This window comes from Spea bombifrons, chromosome 1 (genome assembly GCF_027358695.1).
Source record: "Spea bombifrons isolate aSpeBom1 chromosome 1, aSpeBom1.2.pri, whole genome shotgun sequence".
NCBI lineage: Eukaryota > Metazoa > Chordata > Amphibia > Anura > Pelobatidae > Spea > Spea bombifrons.
Window position 1 is genome coordinate 162,978,035 of NC_071087.1, and position 27,614 is coordinate 163,005,648.

The following is a 27,614-nucleotide window of genomic DNA, read 5'->3' on the forward strand; positions in this document are numbered from 1 at the left end:
ATGCTACTCAATGTATAACCAATAGAGGGCAGCATTCTGTCCCAACATATATTAGCCATATGTGGCAGTGTGCTCATTTGCATTTATTCAAATAAAATATATTCCCATGAACCTTTCGTCTAACAGTTTAATACAAAAAAAACCCAAATAAATAGAAAAAAAGAGTTCGACAGAATTAATGTCCGCGAGTGGGGACATTTAACTGTTGCAGCGGGAAGACCAGCGGATCATGGGAATATATTTTATTTAAATAATTAATAAATGAAAATGAACACACTGCCACATATGGCTAATATATCTTCGGACAGAATGCTGCCCTCTGTAGGTTTTACGTTGAGTAGCATAATATTCTGCCCGAGACTATATTAGCTATATATGGTAGTGTGCTCATTGGTTGCCAGCAGGAGGCCCCCTGCTGGCGACCAATAGAGTTGCTCATACGCACATTTAAACTACTGGCGCCAGAGCTGCTGCAGTACGCGTTAACCCCGTATTCACCCCTTAACCTGAAAAAAAAAGAAGAAAAAACGAACACGAAGAATGTCCATGAATATTCGCCCAAAGAGAAGACAGGAACGGTTGAATTATCGCGGAATACGAAGATTTTTTTTTTTGACGAAGACGAGCATGAAGATGAAGAGCCCCCTGGTGCCCAAGTCTAGTTTAGAATCATTTAGTGTTAAATTCTAAATTCGACTCTAGGTTTTAATACAAGTTAAACAGTTTTTGGTTTCAATGAATAGGAATGACTCATAAAAGTATTGGAGAAGGAGTAGTCTGAATTGGGTTGGGAAACTCTTACCTGCTTCCTCTTAGTCATTGGACTTGAAATTGCTAGCCATGAGCCACTTTCAAATCTGCAGCTCAAGCATCCATAGTCAACTTCACCAGGTTAGGTGACTATGTCTTATACATTCTAAGAGCAGTCAGATGGTTGATGGGAACTCACTTGCTTGGATCAAGCAATGCCCTGTGAGGGCAGCCAAGGGCTCTTGTCTCAGACCTTCCCCAAGGTCAATTTTGATGAGTAACCAATGCACTCAGCTAGGAACCTCAGCACTAAGCTTTTCTCCATGTTTTCTACAGGCTTCCTACCATCTATATAAACCCCAGGAATGTTCTTGAATTCTAACATAGGGAGACACAACTGCTCCCCTACCAAAGGCAACCAAAAGTGTATTTCACATACCTTGATCAAGCTGCCAATAAACATTCAAATGCACTCGCGGACATTAATTCTGCCGATCTTGCAAACTCTTTTTTTCTATTTATTTGGGGGGGGGCGTTTTCTATTAAATTGTTATACGAAAGGTTCATGGGAATATATTTTATTTGAATAAATGCAAATGAGGACATTAGCATATATGGCTAATATATGTTTGGAGAGAATGCTGCCCTCTGTTGGTTAGATACATTAAGTAGCATAATAACTTTGGATTTCAAGCATATGGAACAATGCTACTCAATGTATAACCAATAGAGGGCAGCATTCTGTCCCAACATATATTAGCCATATGTGGCAGTGTGCTCATTTGCATTTATTCAAATAAAATATATTCCCATGAACCTTTCGTCTAACAGTTTAATACAAAAAAAACCCAAATAAATAGAAAAAAAGAGTTCGACAGAATTAATGTCCGCGAGTGGGGACATTTAACTGTTGCAGCGGGAAGACCAGCGGATCATGGGAATATATTTTATTTAAATAATTAATAAATGAAAATGAACACACTGCCACATATGGCTAATATATCTTCGGACAGAATGCTGCCCTCTGTAGGTTTTACGTTGAGTAGCATAATATTCTGCCCGAGACTATATTAGCTATATATGGTAGTGTGCTCATTGGTTGCCAGCAGGAGGCCCCCTGCTGGCGACCAATAGAGTTGCTCATACGCACATTTAAATTACTGGCGCCAGAGCTGCTGCAGTACGCGTTAACCCCGTATTCACCCCTTAACCTGAAAAAAAAAGAAGAAAAAACGAACACGAAGAATGTCCATGAATATTCGCCCAAAGAGAAGACAGGAACGGTTGAATTATCGCGGAATACGAAGATTTTTTTTTTTGACGAAGACGAGCATGAAGATGAAGAGCCCCCTGGTGCCCAAGTCTAGTTTAGAATCATTTAGTGTTAAATTCTAAATTCGACTCTAGGTTTTAATACAAGTTAAACAGTTTTTGGTTTCAATGAATAGGAATGACTCATAAAAGTATTGGAGAAGGAGTAGTCTGAATTGGGTTGGGAAACTCTTACCTGCTTCCTCTTAGTCATTGGACTTGAAATTGCTAGCCATGAGCCACTTTCAAATCTGCAGCTCAAGCATCCATAGTCAACTTCACCAGGTTAAGTGACTACGTCTTATGCATTCCAAGAGCAGTCAGATGGTTGATGGGAACTCACTTGCTTGGATCAAGCAATGCCCTGTGAGGGCAGCCAAGGGCTCTTGTCTCAGACCTTCCCCAAGGTCAATTTTGATGAGTAACCAATGCACTCAGCTAGGAACCTCAGCACTAAGCTTTTCTCCATGTTTTCTACAGGCTTCCTACCATCTATATAAACCCCAAGAAAGTTCTTGAATTCTAACATAGTGTGACACAATTGCTCCCCTACCAAAGGCAACCAAAAGTGTATTTCACATACCTTGATTAAGCTGCCAATAAACATTCAAATTCACTCGCGGACATTAATTCTGTCGAACTTGCAAACTCTTTTTTTCTATTTATTTGGGGGGGGGCGTTTTCTATTAAATTGTTATACAAAAGGTTCATGGGAATATATTTTATTTGAATAAATGCAAATGAGGACATTAGCATATATGGCTAATATATGTTTGGAGAGAATGCTGCCCTCTGCTGGTTAGATACATTAAGTAGCATAATAACTTTGGATTTCAAGCATATGGAACAATGCTACTCAAAGTATAACCAATAGAGGGCAGCATTCTGTCCGAACATATATTAGCCATATGTGGCAGTGTGCTCATTTGCATTTATTCAAATAAAATATATTCCCATGAACCTTTCGTCTAACAATTTAAAACAAAAAAACCCCAAATAAATAGAAAAAAAGAGTTCGACAGAATTAATGTCCGCGAGTGGGGACATTTAACTGTTGCGGCGGGAAGACCAGCGGATCATGGGAATATATTTTATTTAAATAATTAATAAATGAAAATGAACACACTGCCACATATGGCTAATATATCTTCGGACAGAATTCTGCCCTCTGTTGGTTTTACGTTGAGTAGCATAATATTCTGCCCGAGACTACATTAGCTATATATGGTAGTGTGCTCATTGGTTGCCAGCAGGAGGCCCCCTGCTGGCGACCAATAGAGTTGCTCATACGCACATTTAAACTACTGGCGCCAGAGCTGCTGCAGTACGCGTTAACCCTGTATTCACCCCTTAACCGGAAAAAAAGAAGAAAAAACGAACACGAAGAATGTCCACGAATATTCGCCCGAAGAGAAGACAGGAACGGTTGAATTATCGCGGAATACGAAGATTTTTTTTTTGACGAAGACGAGCATGAAGACGAAGAGCCCCCTGGTGCCCAAGTCTAGTTTAGAATCATTTAGTGTTAAATTCTAAATTCGACTATAGGTTTTATTACAAGTTAAAAAGTTTTTGGTTTCAATGAATAGTTATGACTCATAAAAGTATTGGAGAAGGAGTAGTCTGAATTGGGTTGGGAAACTCTTACCTGCTTCCTCTTAGTCATTGGACTTGAAGTTGCTAGCCATGAGCCACTTTCAAATCTGCAGCTCAAGCATCCATAGTCAACTTCACCAGGTTAGGTGACTATGTCTAATGCATTCCAAGAGCAGTCAGATGGTTGATGGGAACTCACTTGCTTGGATCAAGCAATGCCCTGTGAGGGCAACCAAGGGCTCTTGTCTCAGACCTTCCCCAAGGTCAATTTTGATGAGTAACCAATGCACTCAGCTAGGAACCTCAGCACTAAGCTTTACTCCATGTTTACTGCAGACTTCCTACCATCTATATAAACCCCAGGAATGTTCTTGAATTCTAACATAGGGAGACACAACTGCTCCCCTCCCAAAGGCAACCAAAAGTGTATTTCACATACCTTGATTAAGCTGCCAATAAACATTCAAATTCACTCGCGGACATTAATTCTGTCGAACTTGCAAACTCTTTTTTTCTATTTATTTGGGGGGGGGCGTTTTCTATTAAATTGTTATACAAAAGGTTCATGGGAATATATTTTATTTGAATAAATGCAAATTAGGACATTAGCATATATGGCTAATATATGTTTGGAGAGAATGCTGCCCTCTGTTGGTTAGATACATTAAGTAGCATAATAACTTTGGATTTCAAGCATATGGAACAATGCTACTCAATGTATAACCAATAGAGGGCAGCATTCTGTCCGAACATATATTAGCCATATGTGGCAGTGTGCTCATTTGCATTTATTCAAATAAAATATATTCCCTTGAACCTTTCGTCTAACAGTTTAATACAAAAAAACCCCAAATAAATAGAAAAAAAGAGTTCGACAGAATTAATGTCCGCGAGTGGGGACATTTAACTGTTGCGGCGGGAAGACCAGCGGATCATGGGAATATATTTTATTTAAATAATTAATAAATGAAAATGAACACACTGCCACATATGGCTAATATATCTTCGGACAGAATTCTGCCCTCTGTTGGTTTTACGTTGAGTAGCATAATATTCTGCCCGAGACTATATTAGCTATATATGGTAGTGTGCTCATTGGTTGCCAGCAGGAGGCCCCCTGCTGGCGACCAATAGAGTTGCTCATACGCACATTTAAACTACTGGCGCCAGAGCTGCTGCAGTACGCGTTAACCCCGTATTCACCCCTTAACCGGAAAAAAAGAAGAAAAAACGAACACGAAGAATGTCCACGAATATTCGCCCGAAGAGAAGACAGGAACGGTTGAATTATCGCGGAATACGAAGATTTTTTTTTTTGACGAAGACGAGCATGAAGACGAAGAGCCCCCTGGTGCCCAAGTCTAGTTTAGAATCATTTAGTGTTAAATTCTAAATTCGACTATAGGTTTTAATACAAGTTAAACAGTTTTTGGTTTCAATGAATAGGAATGACTCATAAAAGTATTGGAGAAGGAGTAGTCTGAATTGGGAAACTCTTACCTGCTTCCTCTTAGTCATTGGACTTGAAATTGCTAGCCATGAGCCACTTTCAAATCTGCAGCTCAAGCATCCATAGTCAACTTCACCAGGTTAAGTGACTACGTCTTATGCATTCCAAGAGCAGTCAGATGGTTGATGGGAACTCACTTGCTTGGATCAAGCAATGCCCTGTGAGGGCAGCCAAGGGCTCTTGTCTCAGACCTTCCCCAAGGTCAATTTTGATGAGTAACCAATGCACTCAGCTAGGAACCTCAGCACCAAGCTTTTCTCCATGTTTTCTACAGGCTTCCTACCATCTATATAAACCCCAGGAATGTTCTTGAATTCTAACATAGGGAGACACAACTGCTCCCCTACCAAAGGCAACCAAAAGTGTATTTCACATACCTTGATCAAGCTGCCAATAAACATTCAAATGCACTCGCGGACATTAATTCTGCCGAACTTGCAAACTCTTTTTTTCTATTTATTTGGGGGGGGGCGTTTTCTATTAAATTGTTATACAAAAGGTTCATGGGAATATATTTTATTTGAATAAATGCAAATGAGGACATTAGCATATATGGCTAATATATGTTTGGAGAGAATGCTGCCCTCTGTTGGTTAGATACATTAAGTAGCATAATAACTTTGGATTTCAAGCATATGGAACAATGCTACTCAATGTATAACCAATAGAGGGCAGCATTCTGTCCCAACATATATTAGCCATATGTGGCAGTGTGCTCATTTGCATTTATTCAAATAAAATATATTCCCTTGAACCTTTCGTCTAACAGTTTAATACAAAAAACCCCCAAATAAATAGAAAAAAAGAGTTCGACAGAATTAATGTCCGCGAGTGGGGACATTTAACTGTTGCGGCGGGAAGACCAGCGGATCATGGGAATATATTTTATTTAAATAATTAATAAATGAAAATGAACACACTGCCACATATGGCTAATATATCTTCGGACAGAATGCTGCCCTCTGTTGGTTTTACGTTGAGTAGCATAATATTCTGCCCGAGACTATATTAGCTATATATGGTAGTGTGCTCATTGGTTGCCAGCAGGAGGCCCCCTGCTGGCGACCAATAGAGTTGCTCATACGCACATTTAAACTACTGGCGCCAGAGCTGCTGCAGTACGCGTTAACCCCGTATTCACCCCTTAACCGGAAAAAAAGAAGAAAAAACGAACACGAAGAATGTCCACGAATATTCGCCCGAAGAGAAGACAGGAACGGTTGAATTATCGCGGAATACGAAGATTTTTTTTTTTGACGAAGACGAGCATGAAGACGAAGAGCCCCCTGGTGCCCAAGTCTAGTTTAGAATCATTTAGTGTTAAATTCTAAATTCGACTATAGGTTTTAATACAAGTTAAACAGTTTTTGGTTTCAATGAATAGGAATGACTCATAAAAGTATTGGAGAAGGAGTAGTCTGAATTGGGTTGGGAAACTCTTACCTGCTTCCTCTTAGTCATTGGACTTGAAATTGCTAGCCATGAGCCACTTTCAAATCTGCAGCTCAAGCATCCATAGTCAACTTCACCAGGTTAGGTGACTATGTCTTATACATTCTAAGAGCAGTCAGATGGTTGATGGGAACTCACTTGCTTGGATCAAGTAATGCCCTGTGAGGGCAGCCAAGGGCTCTTGTCTCAGACCTTCCCCAAGGTCAATTTTGATGAGTAACCAATGCACTCAGCTAGGAACCTCAGCACTAAGCTTTTCTCCATGTTTTCTACAGGCTTCCTACCATCTATATAAACCCCAGGAATGTTCTTGAATTCTAACATAGGGAGACACAACTGCTCCCCTACCAAAGGCAACCAAAAGTGTATTTCACATACCTTGATCAAGCTGCCAATAAACATTCAAATGCACTCGCGGACATTAATTCTGTCGATCTTGCAAACTCTTTTTTTCTATTTATTTGGGGGGGGGGCGTTTTCTATTAAATTGTTATACGAAAGGTTCATGGGAATATATTTTATTTGAATAAATGCAAATGAGGACATTAGCATATATGGCTAATATATGTTTGGAGAGAATGCTGCCCTCTGTTGGTTAGATACATTAAGTAGCATAATAACTTTGGATTTCAAGCATATGGAACAATGCTACTCAATGTATAACCAATAGAGGGCAGCATTCTGTCCCAACATATATTAGCCATATGTGGCAGTGTGCTCATTTGCATTTATTCAAATAAAATATATTCCCATGAACCTTTCGTCTAACAGTTTAATACAAAAAAAACCCAAATAAATAGAAAAAAAGAGTTCGACAGAATTAATGTCCGCGAGTGGGGACATTTAACTGTTGCGGCGGGAAGACCAGCGGATCATGGGAATATATTTTATTTAAATAATTAATAAATGAAAATGAACACACTGCCACATATGGCTAATATATCTTCGGACAGAATGCTGCCCTCTGTTGGTTTTACGTTGAGTAGCATAATATTCTGCCCGAGACTATATTAGCTATATATGGTAGTGTGCTCATTGGTTGCCAGCAGGAGGCCCCCTGCTGGCGACCAATAGAGTTGCTCATACGCACATTTAAACTACTGGCGCCAGAGCTGCTGCAGTACGCGTTAACCCCGTATTCACCCCTTAACCGGAAAAAAAGAGGAAAAAACGAACACGAAGAATGTCCACGAATATTCGCCCGAAGAGAAGACAGGAACGGTTGAATTATCGCGGAATACGAAGATTTTTTTTTTGACGAAGACGAGCATGAAGACGAAGAGCCCCCTGGTGCCCAAGTCTAGTTTAGAATCATTTAGTGTTACATTCTAAATTCGACTATAGGTTTTATTACAAGTTAAAAAGTTTTTGGTTTCAATGAATAGTTATGACTCATAAAAGTATTGGAGAAGGAGTAGTCTGAATTGGGTTGGGAAACTCTTACCTGCTTCCTCTTAGTCATTGGACTTGAAGTTGCTAGCCATGAGCCACTTTCAAATCTGCAGCTCAAGCATCCATAGTCAACTTCACCAGGTTAGGTGACTACGTCTTATGCATTCCAAGAGCAGTCAGATGGTTGATGGTTCCCATCAACCATCTGACTGCTCTTGTATCAAGCAATGCCCTGTGAGGGGAACCAAGGGCTCTTGTCTCAGACCTTCCACAAGTTCAATTTTGATGAGTAACCAATGCACTCAGCTAGGAACCTCAGCACTAAGCTTTTCTCCATGTTTACTGCAGACTTCCTACCATCTATATAAACCCCAGGAATGTTCTTGAATTCTAACATAGGGAGACACAACTGCTCCCCTCCCAAAGGCAACCAAAAGTGTATTTTACATACCTTGATCAAGCTGCCAATAAACATACAAATGCGAATACTTGGTTTCATTAGATTTTGCAAGCCTAAAACTATGGAATGGTTAGGTTAGATTGTTTGCATTTGCATAATTGCATATTTTAAAGAGGCTTAGTGGTGGTGTCATTAAAACTGGCAGCTGGGTGGGCAGGATTGCCCTTACATTTTTGTAAGGGTCAGAATCCTATATTGCATCCTATTGGGTTTAATGGGCTATCTTTGAGTTCAAAGAGTCCTTTGCCGTTAATGGAAATGTAATCCAGGCTTCTAACGCCAGGGTTGATGGTGTACAGGTAGCCACTTTATGGTTCTGGCTATCTAGTTCCTCACAGGATGTGGACAGGAAGTCCAGCTAATGTTGTGTGACAGAATGCTGTTTCAGGGGGAAATGGGCGGGCGATGGGACATGTCAGAATGCCGCTCCCATGACTCAGACTTTTCCAATAGCGACCTGGAGACCCAGGAAAGTGGCATTTCTCCCAGAGTCTCTGGGTAAAACCCATAGAGTTTCGAGGTATGATATAGGAACATTCCTGCGCAGTCAGTGCCATCAGCCAAAGTTGGACTTTTTCCTGTTGTTTTTTTTTCTTGTTTGAACGGCCCATTTGTTGTTGGCCTACAGAGCTTAAGTTTTCATGATCGTTCCTCTTGGAACACAGGGCCGGACTGGCCCACCGGGATACCGGGAAATTTCCCGGTAAGCCGGTCCCTCCGTGGGCCGCTCCGCGGCAGACCAACCTTGAAAACAGCCACTGAGCAACTGCGAGCAGTATTGAAAGCGGCACCTGGGCCGCCTCCTTCCGCCAGAATATAACATCATATCCCGGCTCTCGGCATGAAGTGCCGGCACCGCGACCGAGTCACAGAGAGTGAGGGGCGCCGAGCGGTTGCTGACAACTTCACGAGCGACCCTGCCCGGAACTTAAATTAAAACATCGGGGGTTTTTTGTTTGTTTTTTAACTTTATTTAACAGGGAGGATGTGCGGCCGCACACCCCTAAGGCTGGCCCTGATTGTGTGTCTGGGCATGTTAGTGTGTGTGGGAATGTTAGTGTGTGTGCATGTTAGTGTGAGTGTCTGGCTGTGTGTTAGTGTGTTTGTTAGTGTTGTGTGGCTGGTTGCGTTGGTGTGGCTGAGTGGGTGTGTTAGTGTGTGTGCATGTTAGTGAGGGTGTCTGGTTGTGTGTTACTGTGTGTCTATGTTAGTGTTGTGTGGTTGTGTTGTTGTGTCTGAGTGGGGTGTGTTAGTGTGGGTGTCTGGCTGTGTGTCAGTGTCTGTCTATGTTGTGTGGTTGCTTGTGTTGTTGTGTCTGAGTGGGGTGTGTTAGTGTGAGTGTCTGGCCCAGAGATCACTGACTGTTATTCTGCATGTTCCTGACCGCAGGGAACTCTTAATTAAGGGTATTTGGAGGCCGTGTGTTACGATGCGTGCGGCAAACAATTAACTTGTTCTGTGCTGGATCACATGCTCCGTGCAGATTTAAAGCAACCCTGGCGTTATTTCTCGTCTCCTCTCCCCAGCCTTAAAACCAGAGCCGGGGTCGTTCATCGACCACCAGAGACAACGATGTAACCAAAGTGATGACTTAATACAGCGCAATTCCAGAGAAATCTTCGGCTGACGCCACCGGACGCTCTTATGAATGACACAAATATATTGCTTTTAGACATCATAACGAGGATTTATTGGGCGCACAGACCTGAAGAGTGTAATATTTGGGAAGTATCGGAGGAGGGCGCACTGTGCGCACACCCCGCTCTCTGCACATCCGACGCAGCGACGGGCATTGCGGAGGCAAACAGAATAAAACTGTCCCTCTTGGGTTTGAGGGGCCCAACTCATCCAATGCAGGGGCCGGCACTAAATCAGACTATTACAGTCACTCAACTACAACCCTTGCCAGGTTGTTCCTAAAGGAACTGGGATGTCAGCCCGGTCCGAACCTTCCAGAAATCAGCAATCGGGATGCTTAAAGAGCTGATTCTACTTCACGTGTATTGTACAGCGCTGCGGTATATGATGGCACTGTATCAAATAATCTGATATAAATAATAATTATGAATAATAATATGAGACATTGGCGAGGATTTTTCTGTCTGGTTAGAAATAAAAAGACGGCTTTCCATCCGGCTCCGCTGGGGAGTTCTTCGGGGGAGGGGGGATCGCTCGGGTTACGGAGAAAAGAGAAGATTTACATTCAAGGGGCTGTTACATTTGTTACAATTCTGTTTCTTTTTCTTTTCTTTTCGTTTTTAAAGCATTACAGTTTAAGAAAGAAATGAGAGAAAAAAACACTTTTTTCTACTTTTGGGAACACAATCAGGGAGAACGATCCCCGCAGCATAATAATTACATGGGGGAGGGGAAGAGGTATCAACTTCTCAAGGGCAATTCTTAGCGGTCCCAAGGATCATTCGTATCAACCCGAAACTGTCTGATACGTTGGAGGTGGCTCCAAGCCGTAGATAACACATTGATTTCACACGTAAGAGATTTATCTTATAGATTCCATACAAATATGTGACCTCGTACACGCGGTATATCCAACACGCACACAAACGCACACAGATACTGTTTGAGGGGCAACCATGAAAAGATGTCATTTTATTTATCTGTTATTTAAAGGGGAAGTCTCACGGGGGGGAAAAAAACATTTCAACAGGCGTCATGTACGGTGCCGGCACTGACAAAAAACCCGGTCTGATTTCAGTCCTTTATCTGCAGACCTGGATATTGTCAGATGTGATGTTTTGGGTGACGCTTCCGGCTCAAACACTGTACTGAGTCGAAATGTTAGAAAAAAACCCCCCCCGATAGTTCAGACTTTCCATGTTTAGGGTCCTGGTGCGAGCTCATAGTCACTCGACTCCGATGATTGGGAAAACGAGTAATACGATGATGATGATGATGAACTCTCTTCAGGATCCGGCTGACTAGGGTATATGTCCTCATATCTTGGAGGTGGCTCCGAAGGGGTCGGGTCGTTGATGTATTCTACTCTCGGCCCCCATCGCCATGGAACGGTGTGTACGTTTTCCCCGGCGCTTCCGCCGGAATCACGGTCGCCCCTTTCAAACAGGATGCTGTCATAGGAAGGAGGGTCCCTGCTCATTGGCCGATCATGTCCTCCTGCAAAGTGTGGAGGTGGGGCTGACGGGAACGCGAAGACTTCGTCACCCACCCTTACAGGAAGCGGCTGATATCTGCAGGCTTCTGGGTCCTCCTCAGAGTCGCCGTCCCGACGGTCTTTACTCAGACGAATAGCCACGCAGTAACAGAAGACGATCAGTACGATTACGATTGTCTGCAGTAAGGGAGTTTCACAGACTTTAGGGGGTTTGTCTGTGTTGGATACCGGCTTGCAGGCTGGAAACACAAGTCCTGGGATACAAATCAGTACCACGCAAGCCAGTAACAGCATCCCGAGTATTACGAACTGCACAAACTGCCGGCTTTTCCCGCAGAGGAAGCTGCTATCTGGATCCGTCGGGTCTCCTTCTAATTCCCTCCTTCTCCTGTCTCGTTTGGCAGTAAACTCTGCCATCATTACACATGCCAGCCCTAACCCGGCAAGTACCGGGCCCGTCACCTTGTAGGTGATACAGCTGTCGGACTGGCATGTCGCGAACCCATAGACAGAAAGTAGAGATCCGCCGCATAAGAGCGCCCAGCCAAACACAAACAGCGTGAATGTTATACTGCTGCTTGTGCGAGGGCCAGGAGCGCCGAAGCAAGTGCGCTCCATGACGGCTGAAACGTGTACCTGTCGGGTGTCACTCAAAGATGTTCAGGTGCAGAGACTCGCGCCTATGTGCCGGCTATTGCGTCACACGAATGAAGGCCTTTTAATCTCTGCCTATTTTGTCTTTTTAAAGTCAATAGAAATGGCGATTTCGCTGCCTGTCGTGGACAGGTAACTGTTATGCTCAGTACTGCTACTGCTCACAATCTGAAACAACCAGAGTGTCTGGATGCGCTTTTACAGAACATCACAGCATTGTGATGTCACAGCACTATGACATCACAGTCAGGGCAGGCTGTACCACAGTGCAAAGACCATAGGGGTGTTCTGTCCTGCTTCCAAATATCCTCAGGGCCAATACAGCTGCCGCTTTCACAAATGACAGTGTTTTATTCCACCCACCACCCCCCTAACACGAAGTGGTTTGTTCCAAAGAGACTTTCTGCAGTGTTAAGAAGTAAGGGCTTCATAGAAATACTTGTAACTTGTTAATAGATACAATGTTGAGGATACTTGGGTATAAGACATATCAGGGGCAGAGTGGCATATAGGGGGGATATAAGGTATAACAGGGGGCACAGTGGCATATAGGGGGTATAAGGCATGTCAGGGGGCACAGTGGCATTTAGGGCATATAAGGTTTATCAGGGACACAGTGGCATATAGGGGTATAAGGCATATCAGGGGCACAGTGGAATATAGGGGGTATAAGAAATATCAGGGGGGCAGAGTGGCATATGGGGGGGTATAAGGCATATCAGGGGGGCAGAGTGGCATATAGGGGGGTATAAGACATATCAGGGGGGCAGAGTGGCATATAGGGGGGTATAAGACATATCAGGGGGGCAGAGTGGCATATAGGGGGGTATAAGACATATCAGGGGGACAGAGTGGCATATAGGGGGTATAAGACATATCAGGGGCACAGTGGCATTTAGGGGGATATAAGGCTTATCAGGGGCACAGTGGCATATAGGGGGATATAAGGCATATCAGGGGGCACATATTTACTAGTAAAACTTTTTTAGGTAATAAAACCTGGCAGACCGACATTTAAAACAGCCGCTGAGCAGGGCGTTCCTCAGCAGTTCGTCCCACGTCTTAAAAGGGGTGGGAGGAAGAGCTGAGGCACAGCCATTGGGCGGCGCGGTGCATGCACGCCAGCCCCTTTATTTCATGAATGCCGGCCTCCACCCGCTGCCCCCACCAGACGCCAGGGAGTCAAAAGCAGTGGTAAGTCGGAGGGGGGGGTGTTATATGGGGAGCATAAGGCTTTTCTGGAGGCAGAGTGCCCTCTAGAAATGCCTTTTAACCCTTTATGCATATAGGAGGGTATAAGGCATATTATGGGCAGAGTGGCATATAGGGGGTTAACAGGCATTTCTGGGGGCAGAGTGGCAAATAGGGGGGTATAATGCATTTCTGGCGGCAGAGTGGCATGTCTGGGAGCAGATGTGCATAAATGGGGCGGCTGGTTGGCAAATAAAAGGAAATAAAAACAAAAAACTAAAATGTCTCAATGATAGCTTTTATTAAATATGAAAAAATAGTTTACATGAATTAATAAAGAAATAAAAGTTTCTTACAAGAATATGGTGAAGAATAATGTGATCGCTGTTTTGTTCCACTGAATAAAATGGGACTTTTTCATCTAAAAATGTTTGCAGCAGCAAATGTTTTGATTCCATTCTGTGTAATGTATTTCATTTATTAGGGCCTTTTAACACTTGTGCTTTCTGGCATTTTAATACAAATAATGAGATAAAAAGAATGTTTTATAGTTATTTGTATGGCAAATAGTGTGACTCGGGTGTGTGTAAGGGGTGCGTGTGAACCCCCATCGGAATTACCCACCATGGCATATTACCTTCACATCCGGAACATGTACAGGATAATGTGCAGATGAATGGTATGTGAAAAAAAGGTAATATGTGCGGAATACTTTCTTCAAAGAGCAATGACCAATAAATAAATACATTAACATAAAAATAAATATAAAAATGTGCAAATTCACATAGTTCAGAGTCCTTGATGCGTTTCGACCCTCTCTGGCTTCGTCAGGAGGACAAACATGCATCCTAAGAACATAAAGTTAAGTATAAAGTTACCTACTAATACATACATATCGTTTACTGATCTGTAGGCGCCATTATATACAGGGCTCGGCGCCAGTGTTGCTCATGGTGGACATTTGCTGGAGTTTGTGCTGGACAATTGAATGATGTTCTACAGGCCTTCACAAACCTACCTGCGCGCACCGACGTCCTCACCCGGAAACTTTCCCAGATTGTACAGGTTTATTAGGTGTAAAGAAAGATGTCCGTTTCAAGGAAAACGTCAGAATCTTGGTCTGAACAATATAGCAGGAATGGGACGGTCTAGTCAGTAGCAACCAGGCCCGGACTGGCCATCGGGCACACCGGGCATTTTCCCGGTGGGCCGGATTGACGTAGGGGCTGATGGAGCTACAGCTCCAAACCCCTACCTTGAAATAGGCTCAGTCAGGACCGGACTGACTGGGCCTATGCGGCCGCATTAACACAGGGCATAAGGGGCATCTGCCCCTTAAGCCCGCAGCAACTGCGACCGGGTCCGCCACTCTAGGGGGCCGGGCACCTTAGGGGTGCGCGGCCGCACAGGGCTTAAATTAAAACATCGGGTTTTTTTTTTCTGTTTACTTTATTTAACATCCTTCATGTTAAATAAAGTTTGTTTAGCTTTATTTAACATGGAGGATGTTAAATAAAGTTTAAAAAAAAAACAACAAAAAAACCCCGATGTTTTAATTTAAGCCCTGTGCGGCTGCGCACCCCTAAGGCCGGCCCTGGTGGGGGCTGCACGGCCCCCTAGAGTGGCGGGCCCGGTCGCAGTTGCTGCTTACTCCGGCAACAAGGTAAGTAGGGTAAGGGAGGGAGGGGGTGCAGTGAGAAGGGGCAGAGTGGGGGAGAGGGGTTAGATAGAAAGGGGTAGAGGGGATAGATAGTGAGAGGGAGTACATATTGAGAAATGGGGAAGGGGGTACATAGTGATAAGGGGGAACATAGTTAGAAGGGGCAGATAAGAAGGGGATGGGGAGAGGGGGTAGTGTGAATGCGTACAAGAATGAATGAATAAATGTGTGGATGAATTGTGTGAATGTGTATGAGAATTAATGAATTCATGTGTGGATGAATTGCTTGAATGATTTGCGAGACTGCATTAATGAGTATGTGTTAATGATTTGTGTGAATGAGTAAGTGTTTGTGTCTATCATGAATGTTTCAGTGATTTGGGGAAATGCAAAGATGGTTCATGAAGGGTGGGCTTTAACAATAAATAAATAAATAAAAATGGGCTGCTCAGTCTTAAATGCCCGGGCCTATTTTTTGTCCCAGTCTGGGCCTGGTAGCAACGTTCTATTGGTTCCTACGGTGATAATGTCACATGCCAAAATTCGAATTATTAAAAAAAAGCAGATAATTAGCTCTTCTGTTATATTATTAAGTATGTGAGCCGTCCCCGTTTTCATTATTTCATACAATGATGTGGTCTTAACCACGTTGGTTGGCAGAACTAACCCCCTACTGCCTACAACCGACTGGAACCACGAGCCTCCCTCTCTCTCTTGGCCCCACCTTTAATACGTCACTAGAGGTTTCGTGACACAGCCTGAGCGACATTTTGCGTGTACACGCCCCCTTGTCGCCTCGGCTTGGTTGCTAGGAGATGTCGCTTGGCTCATCGCTTCCTGCGTCACGCGCGCTGACGTCATCACGCTACGCCCAGGGGTGAGAGGTCGCCCGGTTTGTTTCCCGCAGGTTGCCTTCCTTCTACTCGGCTTCCTCCCGTTATATGAGATATCCGGGGGTCCGGCCTCTCTCCATGCGGGGGCGGGAGCATGACCCGGAGAGCAGCTAGCAGGAAGAGGAGAGCGGCGCCCGAGACAGCCTCTGGAGAGCAGGTAAGCCTTACCTACCGCAGGCAGGGAGATCACGGCAAAGGGGGCAGGAGACGGCAAGTGATTACGGTAAAGAAGCTGTGAGGAAGCAGACAGGGTCATCACAGCAAAGGAGGCAGGTGATCGGGAGCAGACGGGGGATAACGAGAAGGGGGCTGGGTGGCAGACAGGGTTAGAGGAGACAGGTACCCAGGAGACAGGGGGATGAGGGGAAAGGAGACGGGTACCCAGGAGACAGACAGGGGGATGAGGGGAAAGGAGACGGGTACCCGGGAGACAGTAGGGGGGATGAGGGGAAAGGAGACGGGTACCCAGGAGACAGACAGGGGGATGAGGGGAAAGGAGACGGGTACCCAGGAGACCGGGGGATGAGGGGAAAGGAGACAGGTACCCAGGAGACAGTCAGGGGGATGAGGAGAAAGGAGACAGGTACCCAGGAGACAGTCAGGGGGATGAGGGGAAAGGAGACGGGTACCCAGGAGACAGACAGGGGGATGAGGGGAAAGGAGACGGGTACCCAGGAGACAGTCAGGGGGATGAGGAGAAAGGAGACAGGTACCCAGGAGACAGTCAGGGGGATGAGGGGAAAGGAGACGGGTACCCAGGAGACCGGGGGATGAGGGGAAAGGAGACGGGTACCCAGGAGACAGTAGGGGGGATGAGGGGAAAGGAGACAGGTACCCAGGAGACAGTAGGGGGGATGAGGGGAAAGGAAACAGGTACCCAGGAGACAGTCAGGGGGAAGAGGGGAAAGGAGACGGGTACCCAGGAGACAGTAGGGGGGATGAGGAGAAAGGAGACAAAGGAAACATTGGAAATAAGGCAGGCAGCAGTGGCAGGAGGATAACAGGAAAGATGCCGGCCTCAGGCAGCCCAGGGGAAGAAGCTCTGTATCTTAAGGTATTTCTATAGGTAGCGGAGCAGGACAGCGTGGTGGGTTTTACTTTATACACTTAGAATACACCTTTATGTATATGGTGTCCCGGCCTCAGGGCAGAGGATGCAGGAATACGGCTGTGTGTGTGTGTGTGTGGGGGGGGGGTGATGGACAGAAGTGTGTCGCAGGCCCCCAAAATCATGATATCTCTGCGATTATTAACACTCCATGAGGAATTGATTTGGGAATTTAAAATCCACCTTGATCGGCAGACAGCGAGGGGCGCGCTATTTAGTGTAAAAGGTGCGTGGCGCGTTACTGTATCATCCGGTAATAATCTGCACGCGTTTAGTGCATTCCGCAAAAATGGAACAACGGGATTTTAGATGTTAGAGGAACCGCTAAGCGACATGCGCAGAATCTCGGTCCATAAAACATAATCAGTGTTATAACTGCTTTTTCCAGCCAATCAGAGTTTGACGCCACATTTATTAAATTTATTAAACACTCTCGGCCATGTAGAGAATAAAAACGCCAAAGGTGGCCTATCTGTTACCTTCCCCCGGGCCGCAGCTGACGGGTCCCATCGGCCGTCGAAGCCCTCCAGCCGCCGTATGCACTTTAATGCGCGATAGCTGGGAGCCCCCTTTACATTTTCATGATGTCCTCAGGGGATTCAGAAGATTCCCAACCCCCAGTTAAATGGCATGCAGGAGATGTGTCAATCATATCTATACTAGCTGTCCTCTGGCTCATTGAACGCTCCATGCGCAGGTGTGGAAAGATTTCCATCGATGTCAATGGGAGCCGCTTTCCTTCCACTCGTCAAGCAGCCCGTCGGGGAAATAAAACGATGGACCTCGGAGGGGAGAGGGTTTTTTATTTTTTTTTTTGCTGGTTCAATGAATGTAAATGAAAGTTTCTACCAAATACTCTAATATGGATTCTTTGTTGACGAGGCTGCCTGGGACGTTGGGGTGTCCCTTTAATGGCACAGGAATGACTTGGTTGAAATTAATGGCAAAAACCTTATTATTATTATTATTATTATATAGCGCCAACAATATACACAGTGCTTCTTACAATACGTGTGTTCAAGACTATGCCGTTACGTATGACAACACTAGACAATCCGATACATTAGGTGCGCAGCCTCCTAGGTTCTGGGCAGGGGTCGTGCCAACTGTTTGGGTATTCAGAAGTACACATAAGTATACGTTATAAGTGACTGACCGGCGATGTCATAGTTTCTACATATATGAAAACATGAGGAAAATGGGTTTTGTTGGAATAACGCGATATTGGCTTATTTGGATCAGTTGAGCGTGAAATTGAACGGCATTTTCCGTGTTACGGTTTGAACCGGAGCCCCAACTGCCTCGAAGGCGTGAGCCGCGTGCCGTAACCGATGCTCTATTCGGTTAGCCGAGGCCGGGCTGCCCGTTGCTTTCCCGTCGCGGCTCTGAATCTCTCCGTTAAATGCTCCGTCTCTTCCGTAAGCGCGGCGGCTGGTTGTTTGGCTGGATGCGCAGGCAGGTCTGTAGCGAGTTCCCTATGTATGGAAGTCATGCGTGTTTCGAACGTGGCAGTTTGCCGTTAATAGTAAACGGTTTACAGGCTGCTGGTTTAAATTCATACTAATGTATACCGGGTCTATACTAACGTATACCGGGTCTATACTAACGTATACCGGGTCTATACTAACGTATACCGGGGCTATACTAACGTATACCGGGGCTATACTAACGTATACCGGGGCTATACTAACGAATACCGGGGCTATACTAACGAATACCGGGGCTATACTAACGAATACCGGTCTGCTCTGATGTAAAGCGGAAACGTTCAGCCCAAAGCGAGTGTCGTTTGTCTTCTTTAAAGGGAGTAAAATTGTAACGTTGAAAGCAGGGGCTACAGGCTGGGGGTCTGGCAAGGGGGGGCTATCTGTACCGTATCTTTTCCAGCGCAACTAACCATCAGAACAAAAACCAGTAAATGATATAAACCATAATCCCTAACATGCCTCTTCTTCAATATATTTCCACAGCAGCTGTCGAAACCGTTAACGTCTCTTTGATTTCCTTGCAGGGTGATTGGGACCATGCTGCACAGAAAAGGAAGAGGCTTCCTCCCGAAAAGAAGTCGGTGGTGTATTACCTGAAATCGCGGGAGGTGAAAGAGCAGGGTGACGGGAATTACCGCCGGCTATTGCGTGGCTTCGCTGCTCAAACCCTTCCCGGTGTTCTCACGGAGAGAGAATTCCATCTCGGGACCCTCAACAAGGTGTTTGCTTCGCAATGGCTGAACCATCGACAGGTGGTTTGCGGAACCAAATGCAATACGGTACGTTTGTTGCCGTATCCGCCAGTCCGGCTCAATCCCGACGCCTGCTGCTTGAGGGGAAATCCAAGTGGAACAGCAGCTCGAATTGTCTGAGAAATATCTGTGTTTTTAAAATTGCCTGTTTCAATGACAGAGATCAAAAGAGTGGGGCAAATCGCTGCTCTCTATACTCTAAGATGAAGTTATCCGCATACAAAGCGTTAATAAGTAGAAAGTCAAAGGGGCAGACTAGGAAAAAAAGCCAATTCGGCAAAGTGCAGGCAAGAAGGGCATGTCTGCTGTCGTTTTATGTTGCTCTATATGTGTCCGAGTTCAGTTCTGTTCTAATAATGCTATAAAATGTGGCACGATGTGCGGTTCCGAAGTACAATTCTTTTCCCTGCGGGACATGCTGTGCCACCTTCCGCGTTGCAGAAACTCTCTTTGTGTGCCAAGGCAGTGCCAACTATATTCCCAAGAGCGGGTAGCGAAAGGGGAATGATTTGTGGTCTCGGATCACGATCCCGTCAGCGTTCGGTGGGTGGGCGCTCAGCAGGGGTCACTTAACTTGGCCGTGTGTTTGAGCAGCTGCTCGCACTATGTACAAGAGCAAGTGCCCCCCGACCCGGGCACCCGAGAAAGGAAACTGATCACGGCGAGCGGTGTGTACCAAAATACTGTGTGTGTTAATTCAGCCGAGGGTGGTCCACGTGTTTGGTTGAAGGGGGTCAGTGTGCCTTCACTTAATGTTAGCGGGGCTGAGTGTGCGTCAGATTCTAATACTCCGAGTGCATCCGTCTCCCTATTCCTTTCTCGCAGTTGTTTGTCGTCGATGTGCAGACTGGCCAGCTCACCAAGATCCCCATCCTGAAAGACCGGGAGCCTGCCGGCGTCACTCCGCAGAGCTGCGGCATCCATGCCATCGAGATAAATCCCTCCCGGACCCTGCTGGCCACAGGAGGTGATAACCCCAACAGCCTTGCAGTCTATCGGCTTCCGACCCTGGATCCCGTCTGTGTGGGAGATGTGAGCACCTTTTACCTGGCTTTTATTCATTTAAATGTTTGTTAGAGGGGATCGAGCAGTGGCTCGGATGATTATCTCTGCGAAAGGCGAGCTTCAGAACACCGGGGATTATTTTTAAATATACATAGAGTGCTGGATCCAGTAATGTAGATTGGGTAACCCGTTCCACTAAACGTTCCTCTGCCTGCGGGCCGTTGTGATATTTTGGGTGATAAAGTCCTTTTCTTCATAGACTTTCAGAAGTTGGCGTGTCACCGCGGTGCATTTTCTGCATTTGTTTGCAATTAGGGGATACTATTTAATAAATGAACCTTCTCCCTGCCATGTTTATTTTAGGAAGGGCACAAAGACTGGATATTTTCTATTGCGTGGATCAGTGACACCATGGCTGTTTCAGGTAACGTTATTTTGAGTGTCGTGGACGCTTGTTTATCTGACTGGCTCTAGTAGATGCGGGAAGCGTGCAGGTCCGATGTCGGAATAATCGTAAACGTTCCTAGTTGGGTTCCCATCGCGCCGTTGGACAAGCTTTGAGTTGACACTGTGGTTCTCGTGCCGCTGTTGGCCTTACAGCCCATGCTTCATCCTTAGGCTCTCGAGATGGTTCAATGGCTCTCTGGGAGGTAACAGAAGAAGTACTCAATAAAACAGATTTCCAGCGTGGCCTTTCCAGAGTCCCCGTGTACGCTCACATTACTCATAAAGCCTTGAAGGATATCCCTAAAGAGAACAGCAACTCGACCAACTGCAAGGTCCGGGCATTGGCTTTTAACAGCAAGAACAAGGTGTGTGCTCCCCAGATCATATGGACTGTATTCCGCCGAGTGCGGCCCTTCTGTGCCTCTCATGTGGTCTAAGGGACCATTCCATTAATATTTGAAAAAATATTATATATATATAATTTTTTTTTTTTTTTTTTTTAAGATATCATGATTTGAGCAGATTTACTAATGAAAATACTTAAAATTTATTACAGCTATGGAGGGAAATTTCCATTAGCCCCTTCCTCTAAACAAGCGAAAAATCTAAGCAAACAGGAAAGAAATGCTCGTTTCCCACGTGCCGAATGCTGTGTGGAACGATAACGTTTCTGTCCCTGCAGAACATGCATTTTCCTTATGATCGGTTAATCTCGGCTTTGGCTCACGATGTCCTTTTTTAGATTTTATTAATAATTACGCAATTGCACTATTTTGTAGTTTTCTGAGCCGAGAAGATCCTAGGAACTAGGTAGCCACGGCTCCTAAAACTCCGCTTCGTGCTGGCGTATACAGATCATTATGTGCTGGTCTCTTCCCGGCTGTGAAAGTCCTCTCTCTGGCTAGCGGATCGGTGCCAGGCTTGGCACGCTATAACTGGGGTTGTTGATCACGGGGTGATGAGGTCCCCACACGGCTTTCTTTCAGACCAGCTGGATACGCAGGAAGTTCATTTTGGGAGTTAATGTATTTGAAAACGTATTATTTTTATTTCATCCAGGAATTGGGAGCTGTTTCCTTAGACGGCTATTTTCACCTTTGGAAAGCTGAACACACAATAGCGAAGGTATGTCTGATGTCATCGTCTTATGTCATAAGGCTGAAAAAAGACCTAAGTCCATCAAGTTCAACCCTTCTACCCAACCTTCCTATTCTTGATCCAAAAGAAGGCAAAAAAAACCCTAATTAATGCCATCAGAGGAAAAAAATTCCTTCTTGACTCCAGGAGGCAATCGGATTTCTCCTTGGATCCAGAAGCTCTAAAATATTAATGTTAAAATATAAATATTAATGTTATTCTATTTCTAGCCCTGTGATTACGGTTTGTCGCCAGCATTTTGTTTAAAATTAAGTAGGAATAATGGGTTTGTGCGCCTTTTGTAGTTTAATCAAACGTTTTGATAGGAATACCCAGTAAATGACCTTAGGTGCAGGAAATTTGCCTTAATACTGAATACCTGTTTTTTTTTTTTGTTTTTTTTGCGTAGGTGCTTTCCAGCAAGCTGCCGTACTGCAGAGAGAACGTGTGTCTGGCCTATGGTCTGGAGTGGTCGGTGTACGCTGTAGGGTCCCAGGCACATGTCTCTTTCCTGGACCCCAGACAGCCCCCACAGAATGTAAAGTCGGTATACTGCAGGGAACAGGGCAGTGGTGAGTATCCCTCCGCTTTGTTACGCGCGAGTAGGGCACCGGCTCCATCTGTTGTTCTAAGCACATGCTGGTGAAAAGTAATCGCGTAGATAGGAATAGGTGAAATAAAAGCATGGCAGCCTCTATATATATAATGTGTGCGTGTGTGTGTGTGATATTACTGTATACAGCGCTGGGGGGTTATATTACTGTATACAGCGCTGGGGGTTATATTACTGTATGCAGCGCGGGGGTTATATTACTGTATACAGCTCTGGGGGTTATATTACTGTATACAGCGCTGGGGGTTATATTACTGTATACAGCGCTAGGGGGTTATATTACTGTATACAGCGCTGGGGGTTATATTACTGTATACAGTGCTGGGGGGTTATATTACTGTATACAGCGCTGGTGGTTATATTACTGTATACAGCGCTGGGGGTTATATTACTGTATACAGTGCTGGGGGTTATATTTCTGTATACAGCGCTGGGGGGTTATATTACTGTATACAGCGCTGGGGGTTATATTACTGTATACAGCGCTGGGGGTTATATTACTGTATACAGTGCTGGGGGTTATATTACTGTATACAGCGCTGGGGGTTTTATTACTGTATACAGCGCTGGGGGGTTATATTACTGTATACAGCGCTGGGGGTTATATTACTGTATACAGCGCTGGGGGTGATATTACTGTATACAGCGCTGGGGGTTATATTACTGTATACAGCGCTGGGGGTTATATTACTATATACAGCGCTGGGGGTGATATTACTGTATACAGCGCTGGGGGTTATATTACTGTATACAGCGCTGGGGGTTATATTACTATATACAGCGCTGGGGGTTATATTACTGTATACAGCGCTGGGGGTTATATTACTGTATACAGTGCTGGGGGGTTATATTACTGTATACAGTGCTGGGGGGTTATATTACTGTATACAGCGCTGGGGGTTATATTACTGTATACAGTGCTGGGGGTTATATTACTGTATACAGCGCTGGGGGGTTATATTACTGTATACAGCGCTGGGGGGTTATATTACTGTATACAGCGCTGGGGGGGTATATTACTGTATACAGCGCTGGGGGTTATATTACTGTATACAGTGCTGGGGGTTATATTACTGTATACAGCGCTGGGGGTTGTATTACTGTATACAGTGCCGGAGGTTATATTACTGTATACAGCACTGGGGGTTATATTACTCTATACAGCGCTGGGGGTTATATTACTGTATACAGCACAGGGGGTTATATTACTGTATACAGTGCTGGGGTTATATTACTGTATACAGCGCTGGGGATTATATTACTGTATACAGCGCTGGTGGTTATATTACTGTATACAGCGCTGGGGGTTATATTACTGTATACAGTGCTGGGGGTTATATTACTGTATACAGCGCTGGGGGGTTATATTACTGTATACAGTGCTGGGGGTTATATTACTGTATACAGCGCTGGGGGTTATATTACTGTATACAGCACTGGAGGTTATATTACTGTATACAGCGCTGGGGGTTATATTACTGTATACCTCGCAGGGGGTTATATTACTGTATACAGTGCTGGGGGTTATATTACTGTATACAGCGCTGGGGGTGATATTACTGTATACAGCGCTGGGGGTTATATTACTGTATACAGCGCTGGGGGTTATATTACTGTATACAGCGCTGGGGGTTATATTACTGTATACAGCGCTGGGGGTTATATTACTGTATACAGCGCTGGGGGTTATATTACTGTATACAGTGCTGGGGGTTATATTACTGTATACAGCGCTGGGGGGTTATATTACTGTATACAGCGCTGGGGGGTTATATTACTGTATACAGCGCTGGGGGGGTATATTACTGTATACAGCGCTGGGGGTTATATTACTGTATACAGTGCTGGGGGTTATATTACTGTATACAGCGCTGGGGGTTGTATTACTGTATACAGTGCTGGAGGTTATATTACTGTATACAGCACTGGGGGTTATATTACTGTATACAGTGCTGGGGGTTATATTACTGTATACAGCGCTGGGGGTTATATTACTCTATACAGCGCTGGGGGTTATATTACTGTATACAGCACAGGGGGTTATATTACTGTATACAGCGCTGGGGGTTATATTACTGTATACAGTGCTGGGGTTATATTACTGTATACAGCGCTGGGGATTATATTACTGTATACAGCGCTGGGGGGTTTTATGCTTAAGAAACTTCCCCTTTAGTCTTATAACCAGGAATTAATTATTCAGATAACAGGAACTGCGACGGGCTCAGCGATTTGACCACAATATTTTTTGTTTGCGGTAGAACCCGTCACGAGTCCTGTAAGTACCGTCACTAACAATGACGCCGTTCATCGTTCCCACAGAAACTCATAACCTTTTATAAGTCGTTTAAGTCGCTCCTTCCCCCGGTGAGCAGTTGGTCGGCGGTCGGCGTCTCAGCTCCCGTAACACTTTCCGTCTTGTTGTCGATCTGCGTGCTGCCGCGTTGTTTTCTGACGTTTCGAATGCTTTGTCCGCTCTGTGCAGGGATCCGGTCTGTCAGCTTTTACGAGCACATCATCACCGTGGGCACCGGACAGGGCTCCATCTTGTTTTACGACATTCGGGCTCACAGATTTTTGGATGATTCTGGGAGCTGCCAGAATGCCAAGTGCCGAGGAGAGATGCTCAAGCTGTCCACGGGGAAAGGCTGGCTGGTGAGTCAAACCTGCTTAGCAACGGCTTCCTCGCCTCCAATCCCAAAATGTTTATTGAGTGGAAAGTGGCTTCTAGAAACATAGAACTTGGTGGCCCAGAAGAACCATTCGGCCCCCGTCTAGACGCCGGTCTGTCCTGCTGTAACGACTCAAACCTTAATCAGTCGTTGGTCTCGTCTTAGATTCAGGAGCCGTATGTCTATCCCACGCATGTTTAATACCCTCACTGTATTACCCTCTTCCACTTCTGCTGGGAGGCTGCTCCACTTATCTACCACCCTCTCAGTAAAGTAAAACTCCCTTCCATCCCATATAAGCCTCAGACCCTCTAGTGTCAGATTCTGGCCTCTTGTTCTAACACTAAGAACACGAATTAAAAGTCTCTCTCCCATCCCTTCTCTCCCCCCAAGCCGCACTCACTGAGATCTCTTAAACTTTCCTGGTAATTTTTATCCTGCATGCCGTTCCCGGTTTTATTCTTCTTCCCCTGGACTCTATGAGCGGCTCTGGGGCCGCCGATACGCTTACGAGGATGAGTTGTGTTTGTTGCGTATTTGTTATGTTGTCAGCGGTGTTGGGAATGAAGTTCGAAACGCCCCATTTAGGTTCAGAAGTCTTTAATTAAACAGATTGTGACCTGTGGGGGGGGGGTCACATTTTGGTAAATAGTGGTGCCGTTTTATAGAATTCACATCGAGTCTCCGTTTGGTTTTAGAGAAATAGTGGATTTGCCGCACTTTTATTGGCTCCTTCTACAATCTTTTACATCAGGAGATGCTCTGTTAAGTAGTTAGTATCGTAACGTAGTATTTCTAACAAAAAAGTATGGCGCAAACTGACATAATGTGAGTAATAATAAAAATGTCCAGCGTTTTCAGGGTGCCGATAAACGAAACCGTTTGCTTTGGTATAAAATAAAATGGCATAAAATGGCAGTTTTTTTGTATTTTTTGGTAAGATTCATAAGCTTTTTTTTTTTATATATATATATATATATATTTTATTTTATTTATTTATTTTTGAAGGTAATTTGTTTTCTTTGTCTCTTCCCGCCAGAACCACAACGACATGTGGAGGAATTACTTCTCCGACATGGACTGCTGCCCGAACGCCGTCTACACGCACTGCTACGACTCGTCCGGAACAAAACTCTTTGTGGCGGGGGGTCCGCTGCCGACCGGACTCCACGGGAACTACGCGGGTCTTTGGAGCTGAAAGCCACGTGGAAGCTGATGGCTGCCATCGGATCCTTCTCTTCTTTACCATCCGCCGGGAGCAGATCGACTTTTCATACAAAGCCCCGCGGGGTTCTTATATCTTACAGAAAAGACAAAAAAATCCCTCAGATGTATAGTAATTTTTTTTTTATTTGTTTAAAAATCACTATTGGAAGAATTCCATCGGCCAACTGTTTCTCAAGAACCCCTCCCCCCCCCAGCTTTTACGTGCTTGTTTTGTTTTACATCTAAGGTTGACTTATTCTTGCACCCATAATCCTTTTTTTTTTGACCGTCGGCCCCTCTGCTACAGTGAATTTTTAATTTTTGTTTTCTTTTTGGCCCCCATTGGTTCCCCCGCCGTTACAATCCAGGAACCCCCCCCAAACTAATTAAAGCCACCGACATGCTGAAGTCTAACTTCTGTGCGCTGCGACTGCCTGTATGTGGAGTCCTTTGTGAGTTAGCAATCGTTCCAAGTCGACGGGACCGTGTTGGGCGAGCGCCGGGCCGCGCGTGGCGCTGTGAGTGTACCGTGAAGCAGGCACTAGTGCTTAAATATTTAGTGGACACTTCCGGATTTTCTGTGAAAATCTGGGTAAATAATGCAGTGTTAGTATGTGTGCGTGCGCGTGGTTGTGAGCGCGCAAAGGGTCGTTTTTTGTTTTTTTCGTCAACTACATAACATTCAAAGTAACTTTTTTTTTCCCCAGAAAAAAAAACTTTATTACGTCCTGCTTGGAGGACTTATTTTATCTTTTTTTTTTTTTTTTTTTTTTTAAACAGGTTTCGGACAAATAAAACAATAACCTTTAAACAGAAAAACACCAAGATCTAAAGCCCTTCACTTCTTGACATTTTTTATAATTCTGGGGATAAAAAAAAAACAACAAAAAAAACCCTACTGTCTTTAAAAATAAAATTTGTAAAAACGGCAAAGTGTTTGTTAAATCCGTGCTTTCCAAAGGTTTTTGCTGCGAATCTCTGTGAAGCCCCTATAATCAAACCTATTAATGTGGCATAGATGTCAGTTTTTTTTCTGATGACAGCACCATGTAATATAAAACCTATAAGTATATCATTAATAAATGTGTTTAATATACAACTAACTCTTTTTTTTAGGTTTTTTTTTCTGTTTCCCTTCATGATTTTCTAACCCTTCAGATCGAAACAGAATTTGTTCTCCAATAA

The 27,614-nt window shown here is 44.6% G+C and overlaps 2 protein-coding genes across 2 annotated transcripts; one reads left to right on the forward strand and one right to left on the reverse strand.

Annotated features, from left to right (window-relative positions):
- Nucleotides 1-11,310: 11,310 nt before the first annotated feature.
- On the reverse strand, nucleotides 11,311-12,222 carry LOC128472785 (transmembrane protein 171-like). The gene has a single exon (XM_053454738.1). The coding sequence runs from the start codon at nucleotides 12,220-12,222 to the stop codon at nucleotides 11,311-11,313; it is 912 nt and encodes a 303-aa protein (XP_053310713.1).
- A 3,720-nt stretch (nucleotides 12,223-15,942) lies between these two features.
- Nucleotides 15,943-26,624, forward strand: DCAF12 (DDB1 and CUL4 associated factor 12). The gene is made up of 9 exons (XM_053448590.1): nucleotides 15,943-16,159; nucleotides 19,122-19,376; nucleotides 20,175-20,381; nucleotides 20,718-20,778; nucleotides 20,973-21,166; nucleotides 21,861-21,926; nucleotides 22,348-22,510; nucleotides 25,037-25,206; nucleotides 26,263-26,624. Exons 1-9 carry the CDS (start codon nucleotides 16,097-16,099, stop codon nucleotides 26,419-26,421), a joined length of 1,338 nt encoding a protein of 445 aa, XP_053304565.1. The 5' UTR covers nucleotides 15,943-16,096; the 3' UTR covers nucleotides 26,422-26,624.
- The last annotated feature ends 990 nt before the right edge of the window (nucleotides 26,625-27,614 follow it).